The sequence below is a fragment of the Leptonychotes weddellii genome, chromosome 5 (genome assembly GCF_054177405.1).
Source record: "Leptonychotes weddellii isolate Sample4059 chromosome 5, ASM5417740v2, whole genome shotgun sequence".
Taxonomy (NCBI): Eukaryota; Metazoa; Chordata; class Mammalia; order Carnivora; family Phocidae; genus Leptonychotes; species Leptonychotes weddellii.
Genome location: NC_138373.1, coordinates 19,600,949 through 19,615,596, shown reverse-complemented (window position 1 = coordinate 19,615,596; position 14,648 = coordinate 19,600,949). Strand labels below are relative to the sequence as shown.

General features: G+C 41.3%; 1 protein-coding gene across 6 annotated transcripts in view; it reads right to left on the bottom strand.

The window, feature by feature from the left end:
- USP31 (ubiquitin specific peptidase 31) overlaps positions 1 to 14,648 on the bottom strand; it is a 197,020-nt gene that overhangs the window by 145,342 nt on the left and 37,030 nt on the right. For all 6 annotated transcript variants that reach the window (XM_081819862.1, XM_081819857.1, XM_081819858.1 and 3 more), the window contains 6 exons: positions 9,936 to 10,113; positions 7,400 to 7,511; positions 6,693 to 6,787; positions 5,623 to 5,700; positions 4,723 to 4,852; positions 322 to 441 (listed from right to left, as the gene is read on the bottom strand). In XM_081819862.1, coding sequence (XP_081675988.1) covers positions 322 to 441; positions 4,723 to 4,852; positions 5,623 to 5,700; positions 6,693 to 6,787; positions 7,400 to 7,511; positions 9,936 to 10,113 — 713 coding nt within the window. The remainder of the gene's footprint in view (positions 1 to 321; positions 442 to 4,722; positions 4,853 to 5,622; positions 5,701 to 6,692; positions 6,788 to 7,399; positions 7,512 to 9,935; positions 10,114 to 14,648) is intronic.

The following is a 14,648-nucleotide window of genomic DNA, read 5'->3' as shown; positions in this document are numbered from 1 at the left end:
TTTTTTAAATACCAAAATATACTTACTAAAATTTAAAACACAGCATTTACAAATCTAAAGCAAGTCCTCAAGAACAAAGTAAAATATCTGCAGTAAGAACTAAAATGTTTAGAATTTAAAGGGTCACAAGATGTTCAAATTTTGCTTTGGGTAAGAACAAAACATGACCCCAAACACTGGGGCAGATGTGTGTGTGTCTAACAATATGGACAGGAACACTAGATCAAACAGAGACACCCAAAGAATCCCCATGCAGCCCACCAGTAGAGGTGTAAGAAACATGGCCACAGCTTTTCTCACTAAGACAGAGGATTTACCTACCTGTCGAAATCTCTTTAGATGTATAATAAGCACATCAGGCAGAGTCCAGAGGCTTAACGTAATGCTCCCCTGCTGCAGCTGCTTACAGTGCGGGCAGCGCCAGGCGTCATCTGGAGCAAGCTGAAAACAAGGACACAAAACGAATTCCGTTAAGCACCACTTAAGGCAAGACTTTCTACAGAAGACCATGGCACTCACTTCCTGGTCAGGGTGTGGTACGATTCGGAATCTCTCTGGAAACCACATATGATTGGGGAGTCAGCGGAAAAACACAATCACAAGAGGCACCTGGCCAGAGATGGCCCCCGAAGATTTGCTGAGTAAATTACCTCTCAAAAAGAGATCACTGAACAGGTAAATATTACACAGAGGATATTCAATGTCACAGAAGAACCTCAAATTCCACAAACTCCTAAACTCAACCTGTTGCCTTTCCATCAATATACTTTCTCCTCCTCCTCTAAGTCCTACCTCAGCAAACCACCACTACCACCCACCAAAAGCAGTACTCGCGGCAGGGGCGGGGGCGAGGGGGGGGCGGGGAGGGGCGGAGTATCCCAAACCTTCGAACCCTTCCCTCTTCCTCCGGTTCCACATCTATCCAAAGTAATTGTGTCTGCCATATCACACACCTGTCTCCTCTACTCCATTCCCACGAAGGTGGCCTTAATCACAATCCTCACCCATGCTATTACCTGGACTTTGGCGGGTCTCCTAACTGATCTCTCTCTCCCAAGCACTGAAACCCTCTAAACAATGCCCCCCCCCCACCTCCTGCTATTAACAAGGTCTTTCTGAACGTCAATCTGAGGCTTCAAGTCTACATATGCCATCTCTGCAGGCGAGGGTTTCAGGATGGGGACATATTCAGTTAGAGATGCCCATGAGGCATGTCTGGTGAGAGATTTAAATCCCTTCTGGAGTTCAGAAGATGCATCAGATCGGGGACCATGAACATGATGAGGTTAAGGAAAGCATGGTGTGGATGACAATGCCCACTGAGATGGGACAGATAGCAGTCAAGAACAGAATCTTGGGGAATGCCTCTTTTTAAGGGAAAGAGCCTGAGGACGTATAGTCAGAAAAACAGGCAAACCAGAAGCATTCTTTTTTATACAGACCAAGGAGAGAGAATGGCAAGATCCTGGAGGGGTCGGCTGGAGATGGGGCAAAGGCCACAGAACTGAGCAAACCAGAGGCCACCGAGAGAGTTTCAGAGGGTACTGTCAGAAGTACAAGTCAGACGGAGGGAGGGCAAAAGCTGAAACCACCAATGGGGAATGAAGCAGAAAGGAGGAAGAGAAAGGCAGGCATGGTCACTGGAAAGGGAAACAGAATTGAGGAGATTTTCTTTTTTTTCATGACAGGGAGACCCAATCATGTTTGTAGGAAACATGGGGAGAAATAGAAGTTTGGGTAGATGGAGGTGGCTCAGACACAGACTGGCAGGGACCTACACTGTCATCCGGTAAGTCTGCACCTCTGCTGACATATTAATAGTCTCCACATGTGGCCATCCAGCCCAGGGCTTGTGGTAAAAGGGCAAGTTGTTTATTTGTTTTGTTAATTTCCAACACAGATACTTGTATAAGATACAGTAAGAATGTCCTGACAATGTCTAATAGCTATGACATTTTCTAAAACGTCTCTGATTTCTGTACTTATCTTACTGTAAACTGCTATAAAGAGCTCCCGGACCTGCAGACCATACTTGGAGCATCGTTGGTCTAGCTAACTCTGCGTAGCAAATGAAGGACAGCTATCTCAGCAGGCAGCTATTTCATTTTCAGATGGTCTGTCAGGGAGTTCTTCCTCATATTAAGACAAATTCATTCTCCCTTGTAATTTCCAATCTTTAAGTTCTGCTTTTTAGATAGAATTAAGTCCAATCCCTCATCCACAGACAGTCCTTGAAGTGCCTAAAAATAACTATCAGATCCCCACTTAAGGCCTCCTCTGTCAAAAGACATTCAGCACATCATGGTTTCCAGATGCACCATCCCCTAGCCACTCTCTCATGCCACGGTTTGTCAGTCTCTTTTAACCGTGAACATTTAAGGTAATGAAAAGGGCAGTGCTATCACCATCTGAATTCTGGACACTGTTTTAAAGTATCCTTAAGGCAGCTGACGGTGGCTGACACATGACACTGTGGATCAATACTGAGCTTGCAGACAACTAAACCCAAAGTTACCGTCTCAGGGTCTGCTGCTAAATCCTATCTCCTCCTCTGTACCTGTACTGTTATTTTTAGACCCAGTGACTGAACTGCCCAAATAATACTCACTTATTCATTCATTCTAGTAGATACCTACCAAATGCCTTCTCTGTGCCAGGCACTGCTTATAGACGCTACGGTTATTTTATGACCAGGACAGACTCTCACAACTCTCTTCCTCACCCCTGTATTCCAGCTACACTGGCCTCATTCCTGTTTCTCAACCACATCAAGTTGCTTCCTTGATTTACTTATTTATCCCCACTAGACTATAAATAGCCCAGAGGCAGAACCACCATTTGGTTTGATCCGTTACATCCCCAGTACCACGCGCAGCACCTAGCACACAGTATGTACTCAATAAACATTTATTGAATGAATCCCTACTAAAATGTATCTTGCCAGCTTGAACTCATCCTTCTAGACCAGTGAAATGTTTTGTGGAATACCAATGTTGTCATATAGTAGATCTGCTCAGTTTTAAGCTTGTGCCATTCTCAAACATCTCCCAAATTTAAAAAAAAAAAAAAGCAAGCCCAAACAGGACAAAGTTCCAGAGTCTGCCATCAACCCATTTTAAAGCCAACTAACTGGGGCACCTGGGTGGCTCAGTCAGTTAGGCGTCTGCCTTCAGCTCAGGTCACGATCCCGGGGTCCTGGCATTGAGCCCCACATCGGGCTCCCTGCTTAGCAGGGGGTCTGCTTCTCCCTCTCCTCCCTACTTGTGTTCTCTCTCTCTCAAATAAATAAATAAAATCTAAAACAATTTTAAAAATTAAAAAAAAAAAGCCAACTACTTTATAATTAGGCCCCAAACTGGGGGGAAAAAAAAAACACAGGTCATATAAAAAACTATTATTAAAGGAATGAGCTATGAACAGCTTGGGGGAAAAAGATTCTGTGAGAATATTAAAAGTATTTTCAAATATTTAAAGAACAGACAAGTGGAAGAAAATTAAGACTTGTCCTCAAATATCCTTAATGAACTCAGGAGAGAGTTCATAGCCTGTTGGCTATAGTAACCTGGGGCCTATTTCAGGGCAGCTTCAGTGACCATCAGAGATATCCAGAGAGGAAATGGTATGTCTCTTGAGTAGAGACTAATGCCTCATAACTAAGGTATTCAAACAGTAGCTGGACAATCATCTATTTGCAATTAGGTAGAAGAACTCAACCATTAGAAAAAAGGAGCTTTAAAGTCCCCTCTAACCCTGAAATTTCAGGGTTCACTACATACAAGAGTGAGCAGTAACAATTAGCAGTCAAAATTATGATCCTAACATCAACTCAAGATTAGATGAATGCCAAGTACTCTAGTCAAGGCTCTTCAAGGTGCATAAAAACCTGGAGAGTTTTAAAAACCACACAGACCTTGGCCCCATCTGCAGAGACTTACTTATCCATGTATCTGTCCATTCTTCCATTCAAATATTTACTGAGTCCCCTCTATCTGCCAAGCACTGTGTTGACTGGTCTGAAGCATGCTGTCTGATAGAACTTTCCATGTATACCCGCACTGAGAACTCCAAATGTGACTAATGCAGCTAAGGAACTGAAATTTTATTTCGTTTTCATTAATTTAGTTTAAATTTAAATAGGTTCTGGCACCTATGTTCTTAGTACCAAAAAATTAAGAATCACTATTCTGGTTACTAGGGCAAATGATTTAAAATCTCTAAATTGAGGGGCACCTGGGTGGCTCAGTTGGTTAGGTGTCTGCCTTCCAGCTCAGGTCATGATCCCAGGGTCTTGGGATCAAGCCTCACGTCGGGCTCCCTGCTCAGCGGAGTCTGCTTCTCCTTCTCCCTCTGCCTCCCACCCACTTGTGCTCGATCTCTCACGCACGATCTCTCTTCCTCTCAAATAAAGTCTTGAGAATAAGTAAATAAAATCTCTAAATCGAAACAAAAAAGTATATTATTGTTAAAAGGGGAAAATATTAACTACAAAGGTTCACTTCTAGAGCATTTCAATCAGTCAAAATTTTCTAGTAATCTAAACTACTTTTTGTTAAAGTCCTAAAATGGATAGCACTTAGATGCCCATTATGTGTGCAGCAGAACTTACATGAGTGCAGAATGTCTGGGGATTTTTCTGGAGCATCATTTGCTTCTCTGGTGTCATTCTACCCCACCCCCCTCCCTGCCCCCCTCACCACCTAAGAAGTGCTGCCAGGCTCTTACCCGCTCCTCTTTGGTGTAGAGCTGGAAACACTGGGATAAAGTGCAAGTCTGAGGCTGATGATGACGCTCCCTCTGCACACGGACGCTTTCTGCATCAGGAATATACTCATCTTCAGTATTTACAAACAAGCTGCAATGGGGGAAGGGGTGGGTATTTATCAGAGAATGTCTTGCAAAACTGACCCCAAAATTGCAGCTTCACAATGTGACTATAAATTTATAACCAAAAAGAACCAGTGTGTAATGAAAGCAAACAGGTTATCCAACTGGTCACCCAACTTTTCTATGTTTCAAAATATCCTTGAAAAGTTCTGTATCTATAAAGTTATTTTCAAGAAATAACTTGGGAGTTGGTTTTCATGGGATTGGCCATGAACTATTAATTCATATATTCTTGTCCTTTGTATCTAAGGCCATGCATTTGGCATAATTTACTAGAATTAATGGGCCTGTAATAAAAATCAAAGGGGCACCTGCGTGGCTCAGTTGGTTAAGCATCCCACTCTTGATTTCAGCTCGGGTCATGATCTCAGGGTTGTGAGATTAAGCCCTGAGTCGGGCTCCTCGCCCAGCATGGATTGAGATTCTCTCTCTTGCCCTCTCCTCCCCTCCCCCACCCCTGCTTGAGCATGCTCTCTCTAAAAACAAAAAAAAAAGTAATTGGCCCTGTACAGTAATGAATAAATAGTTCTGTCTGATCAGCAGCAAACATTCTGAGGTTTTTGAGATCCAGACAAAAGAATGTACAGGAAAGAAATAACTGGTTAAATAAAGGATTAGCAACCCACTTGGATACTTAAAGAGAGATTTGTTTCAGCTAATCTGAAAGATCAAAGGGATGCTATTAAAATGATCATTAAAACAATGATTCTATAAGCACTAAGTAAAAAAAATACTCACAAATCTTTTGTTTCCTTGTCCCATTCTACCACTAACTTCACATGAGCAGTGCCACCTGGTCCACAAGATTTTAACGCCCTAGAGCATGGAGACGAAGTCACATATTATGTTCTAAAGAAATGATTTTACTTATGTCCTATTTGAAATTCGGTATCATAATATGATTACTGAAAATCTTCATCATTGTTCCTCATCAGAAAAAGTTTCTATTGAGACCATTATGACCTCGTATCTAGAATAACTAGGTTACAACTGGACTGAAAAATCCTAAATTAAAACATCCAGTACAGAAATAAAGAGATTGGAAGCAATCAGTCTCATGTTACAAGGCTGTCCACAATCACTTTTAGATATTCTTTTTTTTTTTATGACCTTTCCAACTTTTTGTCTCATTTCTCACCAATCTACATAGAGACCGGATAATAGTCCCTCTGGAAACGAAGTCTGCTCCTACATCTCTCCTTCTCCTCCATAAACCAAGCACAGAGGTAGTAGAGTGAAGTGACTAAGTCTACTGAGGGAGAGGTGGGACAGAAAGAAGGCTTAAAGGAACGGACTGATCAACAGAGGACACCACACACGCAAAGGCACACACGAAGCGGTGCCACACGTTCCAACAATCCTTGTGCTCTGATACTACTGAAGGTCTAAGATGGGAGGAGGAGAAGAGTGGGGCCTGACAAGCAGGAAGTAAGCAGGGCTCAAACTGTGTAGAGCTTCGTACACCATGGAAGTTGGGCTTTATCTTTTAGGCTACAGGTTTCCATTTAAGATTTCCAGGAGGAAAGTGGCATGATAAGAATTCTACTTTGGAAAACTTCCATCCTGATTGAATATTAAAGTGTAATTTATCTGTAGTCCTGGGACATACATTAATTTGCTTTCTTGATTTCAAAAAAGATCATATATATCATACTTAAATGTGAATGAAAAGTAAAATAAGTATACTTAATTTCTAAACGAGCCTAATGAGCCTACCACACTTAGGTAGAAATTATACCAGACATCACTAGAAATTACAGAGGAAGATAAATAAAATTCTAGAAGGTGACTGATTGATCGAATTTTACCTTTCTACTGTTGGGTGGCACAGCGGCTGCTCCTCCTGGGGCAGCAAGTATGTTATCCCCACAACACTGACAACACGCAAACTGAATGGACACACCTGCATCAAACAGTAAAGGAAAATGTGGCTGAATTTCTCTCCAAGGGCATGTGCGTCACAGTGGCATTTCCGAAACAGATGAGAGGGCAGCAAACGCTTTTGCAAAATGCTTCTCTCTGATATTCTTTTAGGTTGTTGAGCCACTCTTACACACTTTAAAGATGATTTACCTAAATGCAATTTACATATCAAACATGTTATGCAAGACAAGTAATATGCTGCTTTAGGCTGAACCTTAATTTAATGTAAGTCCTCCATGGATACCTTCATATAGTAATCCTAATTTTGAAAATATACAGATACCTGTTCTACAATCTCTCAAAGCTGATCGTGTGCTAATCTTTATTAGATAAATATATATTATAAAGAAATACCTAGCAGTTCAAGGGAATTCTTGCAGTGGCCAGAAAATGAGGGGTAAATCCTTAGTCTTGAAAATCTGAACACAGCTGATTTTACCAAACAGCTGTCCACCAGGGCTCCTCAACATCCCAGCTCAGCGCCTGGTCTTCCCTAAGTGCAGAGGTCCGAAATTCAAATTTCACCACAGTGACTGTTTCTTCACTTGGGTACACATGCATGCTATGCTGGAGTGTTGATATGCTTACTCACCTGGATGCAAACTGTGGGCCTCAAGAAATACTTCATCTTCTCCAAGATTTCCTTCTGCAGAAGGTCCCACGCTATTGTCTTCTCTAAGTGCAGCACAAAAGGCAGTCCAAATCTAACACACATAAATATTGCTATCACCTTAAAAGTACCACAATCCCTTTAATATTGTAATTCTTTATTCATGGTCTCTTAAAATGGAACGACTATATTATTGGCTTTAGGACAGTTCTCAAAATAAAACAAACACGAAATTTAATAGTTACTCCCATAAGTAGATGAAAAAGTCAGCAGAGAAGCTTAGATTTCTAAACAAAATTTAACAGTTCATGTGTCAAAATGGCTTCTAGACGATACTAGGTAGCAAGAGGACAGGATCAATGAATATGGTGAGGAAAGACGACGGGAGTGGACATGGTCTGGCTAACAGCATGGGTCCCCATATAAGGGGCTGCGTGTTGGAGGAACAGACAAGGCTAGAAGGTCTGGCAGGCAGGTGGCCATAGCCTGGTTGTCTGACAAGGAAGGCACTGGCAAGCAAGTGACACAGAAAGTCAGCTCCCAGCCTACAGTAGAAGCCATGTGGCCCCTGCCCATGCTGGGCTCCTAGGAGTACCGTACCCTGGTTCTCAGCTTTGGCTATACACTGAGATCACCAAGGGAGCTTTAAAACACAGTGATGCCCAAGTGCAGCCCCCGAGATTCTCTGGTACATGGCCCGAGCACAGATTCGCTGAGGAACCCCCAGGAGGTTCTGATATGCAGCCAGGGCCGAGGACCCCTGGCCCAGCCACACTCTCATCCAAGCCCAGCCGCTCAGACCTATTCTTTTGCCCTACATGTGTCCTACTCACTCTCTGTGCAGTCAACTCCTGCCGCTCGGTACACCCCTCCCACCCTTCCTCTAGGCCACCTCCTACTCACTCACATCAAGACCCAGCAGAGGGATTCTTCTCCAGGAAGCACCCTGTTGACTTGTTCCCTGTGCTATCTGGGCCACGACATTCACTTCACTGTGCTGCAAATACTGTCCATCTTCCTGCCTCCACCAGTAGACTGAATTATCTGACAGCAGGAACTATGATTTATCACAGTACCCCACACCCAGTCAATGCCCAGAAACCCATACATGCTTAATGAATGAACAAAGGAGCCAAGAGATAATCCCTGACTCAGGCTGAAGCAGAGGCACTCAGATCAAGAAAGCGGTTCCTAACAGCCTCAGTCTACACACAGCAGTACTCCACAAACAGCACTGTGATGTGAAAGAAATGACAAGCACGTGTAAATCAGCCACTCCTATTTTTCACATGGTCATGTCTTCCCTTGTAAGAGAAGAGCATCATTACAAAAGGGACTCCACAAGTTCTTTATTTTTTATCAACACACTGAGCTGCCTTTCTTTCCGCCCCTTAAATAAGCATGCCAAGTTCTACTTAGTCTCAGGGTCTTTGTACTCATGTTCTCTCCCCATGCAGCCTTCTCCCCAGAGGCTCACATCACTCACACCGTCTCCTCAGCTCCATGCTGCTTCCTCAGGTGGACCTCCCTGTCCCCATCTCTAGCATGGTCTGGCTGCCTCCCCCCCACCAGCACACTCCATCATCCAGGCTCGCTTTAATATCTTCAAAATGGTGAGGACTGTCTGAAGTGACATGTGTTTACTTGTTTATAGTCGGTCTGTCCTCACTGGGATGTAAGCTCCACAAGAACACAGTTTGTCTTGTTCACTGCTCTATCCCCAGTGTTGGAACAGTGCCCAACACACTGTAAACACTAAAGTATTTGTTAACAAGTATCATAAATATACACATCAACACATTTCATACTTAAGTTATTTAACCATCATTAAATAAGGAAGTTATTTCTAAGCAACATTTTAAAAGACTAATAAAATGCTACCCTGACAAACAGTAGAAACAGAGTCCTTTGTCCCTGAAACATATCCATATTTCATTATTACTCAGGTTACATTACTACTGTGATAGAACAGCTTTAAAAGGTAAGTCTAAAACTCCCATATATTCTTAGCAGGAAACAGATTTGAGAGAGATTTGCAACTCCTGAATTTCTGACTTAAGTAGCTGAATGAACAGTGCTGCCATTTGCTGAGACAGGAAATACTGGAGAGCCAGATTTACAGAGAAAGAGAATCAGTTCAGTTTGGAACATAAGGCTGAGGTGCATGTACCATTCAAGTAGATATGTTAAGAATTAAAAAAAAAAAAAGGCTGTTAAGAAAGTAGCTGGATATAGGCCTATAGGCCCCATGAGGAACCTGAGCTAAAAATAAACACATGAACCGAGCCTTTAACAACTAGACAAGCTTGAAGAGCCTTTCTAATTCAGATTCTATCATCCTAATTTTATATTCTCCTCCTCCCAACCCCTCAAAATCAGGTCAACTTATACACATATTCTTTCTACATATCAGGATCAAAAATTAATAAAAGTAAGGGTTTTTCATCCCCACTTTTTAAAATGTTTGAAAATATTGGACTTTTAAAGTTTCAGCACTTATTAGTAAGCCAGTTTTTACCTTTTCCCTTGCTGCCCAGTGCAGGCTCGGTTACACACTAATAGAACAATCTTGTCGTTTTCCGCTCTTGCTGGGGGCAAGTCTGTTTTCCCTTGCTTTGCTGCAGTTTGTGCAGAAGACAGTCGATGATGATCCAAGCCAAATTTCAAGTGGTTTAGATTGTTGTTTAAGTGGATTCCTGGAAAAATAAAAATAAAAAACTTATTCTATCAATTCAAAATTCTTTTCATTCATTACAAAGACATTTACCCAACAGAGAAATTAAGAAGTTGCATTATGTAATTTAAACTATAATCAAACCCCCCAAATGATCTACTTTGAGATAACTTATCCAGTCATTAAAATGATTTTTTTCTTTTCTTTTTTTTTTTTTAAGTAGGCTCCATATCCAGCATGGAGCCCAAGTGGGGCTTGAACTCACGACCCTGAGATCAAGACCTGAGCTGAAATCAAGAGTCAGAGGCTTAACCGACTGAGCCACCCAGGCATCCCATCATTAAAATAACTTAAGCATCCATCATTTCCTTTAAACTAGCTTTATGTATCTTGAAAACTGAAATTTAAAACTCTTCACTTGAGGTCACCTGGGTGGCTCAGTCAGCTGAGCATCTGACTCTTGATTTCAGCTCAGGTCATGATCTTGGGGTCCTCAGATCGAGCCCCACATCAGGCTCCATAGGTGGTGGGGAGTCTGCTTGAGGATTCTCTCTCTCTCCCTCTGCTCCACCCCCCACCCATGGATGCTCTCTCTCTCTCTCAAATAAATCTTTAAAAATAAAAAACAATAACCTCTTCACTTGAGTGAATACTGGATACAGTTTTAGAAGAGCAAGTTTGCAGAGATGATCCACCAAGACAAATTTAAGGTAAGACCATGCAACCAGTAACAAAATAAATTGGAAAAAAAAAATTAAGACTAGTAAATGTGGAATGATCTTCAATATTCTAACTGCAGTTTCTTCTCCCTAATTAAACAGCTAGAGTTATAAAAAACAAAAGATAAACCACACTTATGGGATTCACAGCCATTATAGGACATGTCAACTTTAATCCAATCAATCACACTAGATGGACCTACATTTAAGTGAACAAAAATATATGATTGATTGGCATGATACAGGTTGCTGAAAATCAGGTGAAAACAGAGCTGTCAATCAGAGCTACTCAGCAATTCAGCACCTAGTACAATGCCCTGTACTTAGGAGAAACTCAATTAAGTGCTTGATTAAACAATTGTTCATTTCGATGGAATACTATTCAGCCATAGAAAAAGAAGGAAATCTTGCCATTTGCAACAACATGGACGGACCTTGAGGGCATTATGCTAAGTGAAAGAAGTCAGAGAAAGATAAATACCATACGATCTCATTATATGTGGAATTTAAGACAACAACAATGAAACCACGCTCACATATACAGAGAACAGATTAGTGGTTGCAGGGGTTGGGTGGTGTCAGGCAAAATTAGTGAAAGGGGATCAAAAGGTACAAACTTCCAGTTATAAAATAAATAAGTAAGGGGATGTAATGTACAGCATGGTGACTACAGTTAATAATACTGTACTGTAGGGCCCCTGGGTGGTTCAGCTGGTTAAGCGACTGCCTTCGGCTCAGGTCATGATCCTGGAGTCCCGGGATCGAGTCCCACATCGGGCTCCCTGCTCAGCAGGGAGTCTGCTTCTCCCTCTGACCCTCTTCCCTCTCGTGCTCTCTATCTCTCATTCTCTCTCTCTCAAATAAATAAATAAAATCTTAAAAAAAAAAAAATACTGTACTGTACATTTGAAAGTTGCTAAGAGAGTAGAGATCTTAAAAGTTCTCATCATAATAAAAAAATTTTTGTAACTATATGGAGATGGATGTTAACCAGACTTCCTGTGATGATCATTTTGCAGTATATACAAATACTGAATCATTATGTTGTACCCCTGAAACTAACATGTTATATGTGAATTACACCTCAATAAAAAAATAATAAAATTAAATTAAAATAATTGTTCACTTCTTTAATCCTCTTAAGTACAGCCTAAGGAAATTATACCCAAACTTGGAAATAGAAGAAAGCCCTCCAGGTTGCCTAGGTGGCTCAGTCAGTTAAGTATCTGCCTTCAGTTCAGGTCATGATCTCAGGGTCCTGGGATCAAACCCCACGTCAGGCTCCCTGATCAGGAGGAGTCTGCTTCTGCCTCTCCCCATTCCCCGTGCTCTCTCACTCACTCTCAAATAAATAAAAATCTTAAAAGAAAAAAGACGAAAGCCCTCCACCACCACCGTCACCACACACACACACACACAAATAAGACCACCACCAAAAGGAGAATAAAATAAAAAATGGTTATACAAAAGTATTCGTAGCAGCATTTTAGCAATAACCTAAATATCCAGCAATATAAGACTTGCCAAACCTATTAAGGGACATCAGCATTACAGCAATTTAAAATGACTAGTATGTGGTTAACCAAAATAAATTCCAGGTGAATTAGAGTTTAAAAAAAAAAGTATACAGAAACTAGAAGTAAGAAAAGATGGAATCTTCATCAAGCTATCAGAGAGAGTAACTTTTTAAACTTAAACACCAAAAAGAAATCACAAAAGGAAGAACAGATTTTACTCCATAGCCATTTTAAACTTCGGTATGAGAAAATAAAAATAAAAGAAGTCTGAATTTGAGACAATGAACGACCTCATTTCCCACCTCCTTGCAGAAGGCTGGGAATACCTGTTCTAAAGTGATGAGGGTCCCTCATGACATGAAGGGGTACCACTCAACTGCACAGAAATCAAGCTCTGTGTTCAAAAAGCACACCCACTTACTATCAGCTGCATGACTGGGATGGTTACTCAACCACCCCAAGTCTTCGCTCTCTCATTTGCAAAGTCTCAAATAAGTTATTTTCAAGTCTTTAACAGAGGCTAACACATACTCAATACCTGGTATAGTCTTCCAACAAAGACACTCTCTGGTCAGTAGATGATAAACTTGGACCTCACCAAATTCAATTAAAAACAGAAACTTAGTGTTAACCCTTAGCCATGGGGGTGTGAAAGGGGATTTGAGTAAATTTTCAGTTGAACAAACATTATGCATTAGGAACTATACTGAACTGCTGGGTACAGAAAGATAAAACACAGCCCCAACTACAGAGAATTTCGCAGTGTGGTGGAAGGACAGAGGAGAAAAAAGATTATTTGCACACAACGTGCTGGTGTCAGAGATTAGCAGAAGATGTGACTGGAGCAAGGAGGAGGAAGTCAGCCAGCCCGACTGGGGGGGGTGCCCCGCGGGGGGGTGGGGGGGGAAGCTTTCTGGAAAAGGTGATAACTGAGTATTCTTTTACTGTAATGTAATAAAAGTAGAAAACAATTTGAACAAAGCACACACATGAAAATGCAACTAGAAAACAAAAAGAAGCTGCTAGGTCAAAGAAAAATTAAAACTGAAATAACAGACTCCTTAGAAAATAATAATGTAAATATGGGTATACCAGAGATAATGGAATCCTAGGCTGGCAATGGAGAAAGCTGACCAACCCAACATACAGAATTACGTAAAGGTTCAGAAACTAGAGGCACCTATTGAAGTAGGTGGTGAAGAAAAAGAGGAACTAAAATAAGGACATTCAACAAGGGCACCAAGATCATTCATAGCGGAAAGAATGGTATCTCCAACAAATGGTGCTAGGATTACTGACTGTTTACATACAACAAAAGAATGCAGCTGAACACCCACCTCAAACCATATTCAAAAATTAACTCAAAATGGCGCAAAGACCTAAATGTAAGAGCTAAAACTACAAAACCCCTACAAGTAAACACAGGGGTAAACTTCATGGTCCTGGATTTAAGGATGAAATCTTAGATAAGCAACAAAAAGCATAAGCAACAAAAGAAGAGGGCGCCTGGGTGGCTCAGTTGGTTAAGCGACTGCCTTCGGCTCAGGTCATGATCCTGGAGTCCCGGGATCGAGTCCCGCATCGGGCTCCCTGCTCGGCAGGGAGTCTGCTTCTCCCTCTGACCCTCCCCCCTCTCATGTGCTCTATCTCATTCTCTCTCAAATAAATAAAATCTTTTAAAAAAAAAAACAAAAAAAAAAAAAAAAAAAGAAGAAAATAATTAGACTTCATCAAAACTAAGAACTTTTTGTGCATCAAAAGACACTATCAAGAAAGTGAAAAGGCAATCTATAGAATGGGAGAAAATATCTGGAAGTCATATGCCTGATAAGGGTCTAGAATCCAGCATATATAAAGAACTCTTACAACTCAGTAAATTTACATCCCAATTTAAAAACGGGGGAAAAAATTTGAATAGACATTTTTCTAAAGAAGGTAAACAAATGTCCAACAAGCACATGAAAAGATGATCAACATCATTTATCATGCAAATACAAGCAAAAAGACACACCACTTCACACCCACTAGGATGGCTATAATCAAAAAGATGGAAAATAGCTTCCTTTCGGCTGGAACCGCCATCTTCCAGTAATTCGCCAAAATGACCAACACAAAGGAAAAGAGGAGAGGTACCTGCTATATGTTCTCTAGACCTTTTAGAAAACGTGGAGCTGTTCCTTTGGCCACATACATGCAAATCTATAAGAAAGGTGATATTGTGGACATCAAGGGAATGGGCACTGTTCAAAAAGGAATGCCCACAAATGTTACCATGGCAAAACTGGAAGAGTCTACAATGTTACTCAGCATGCTGCTGGCAT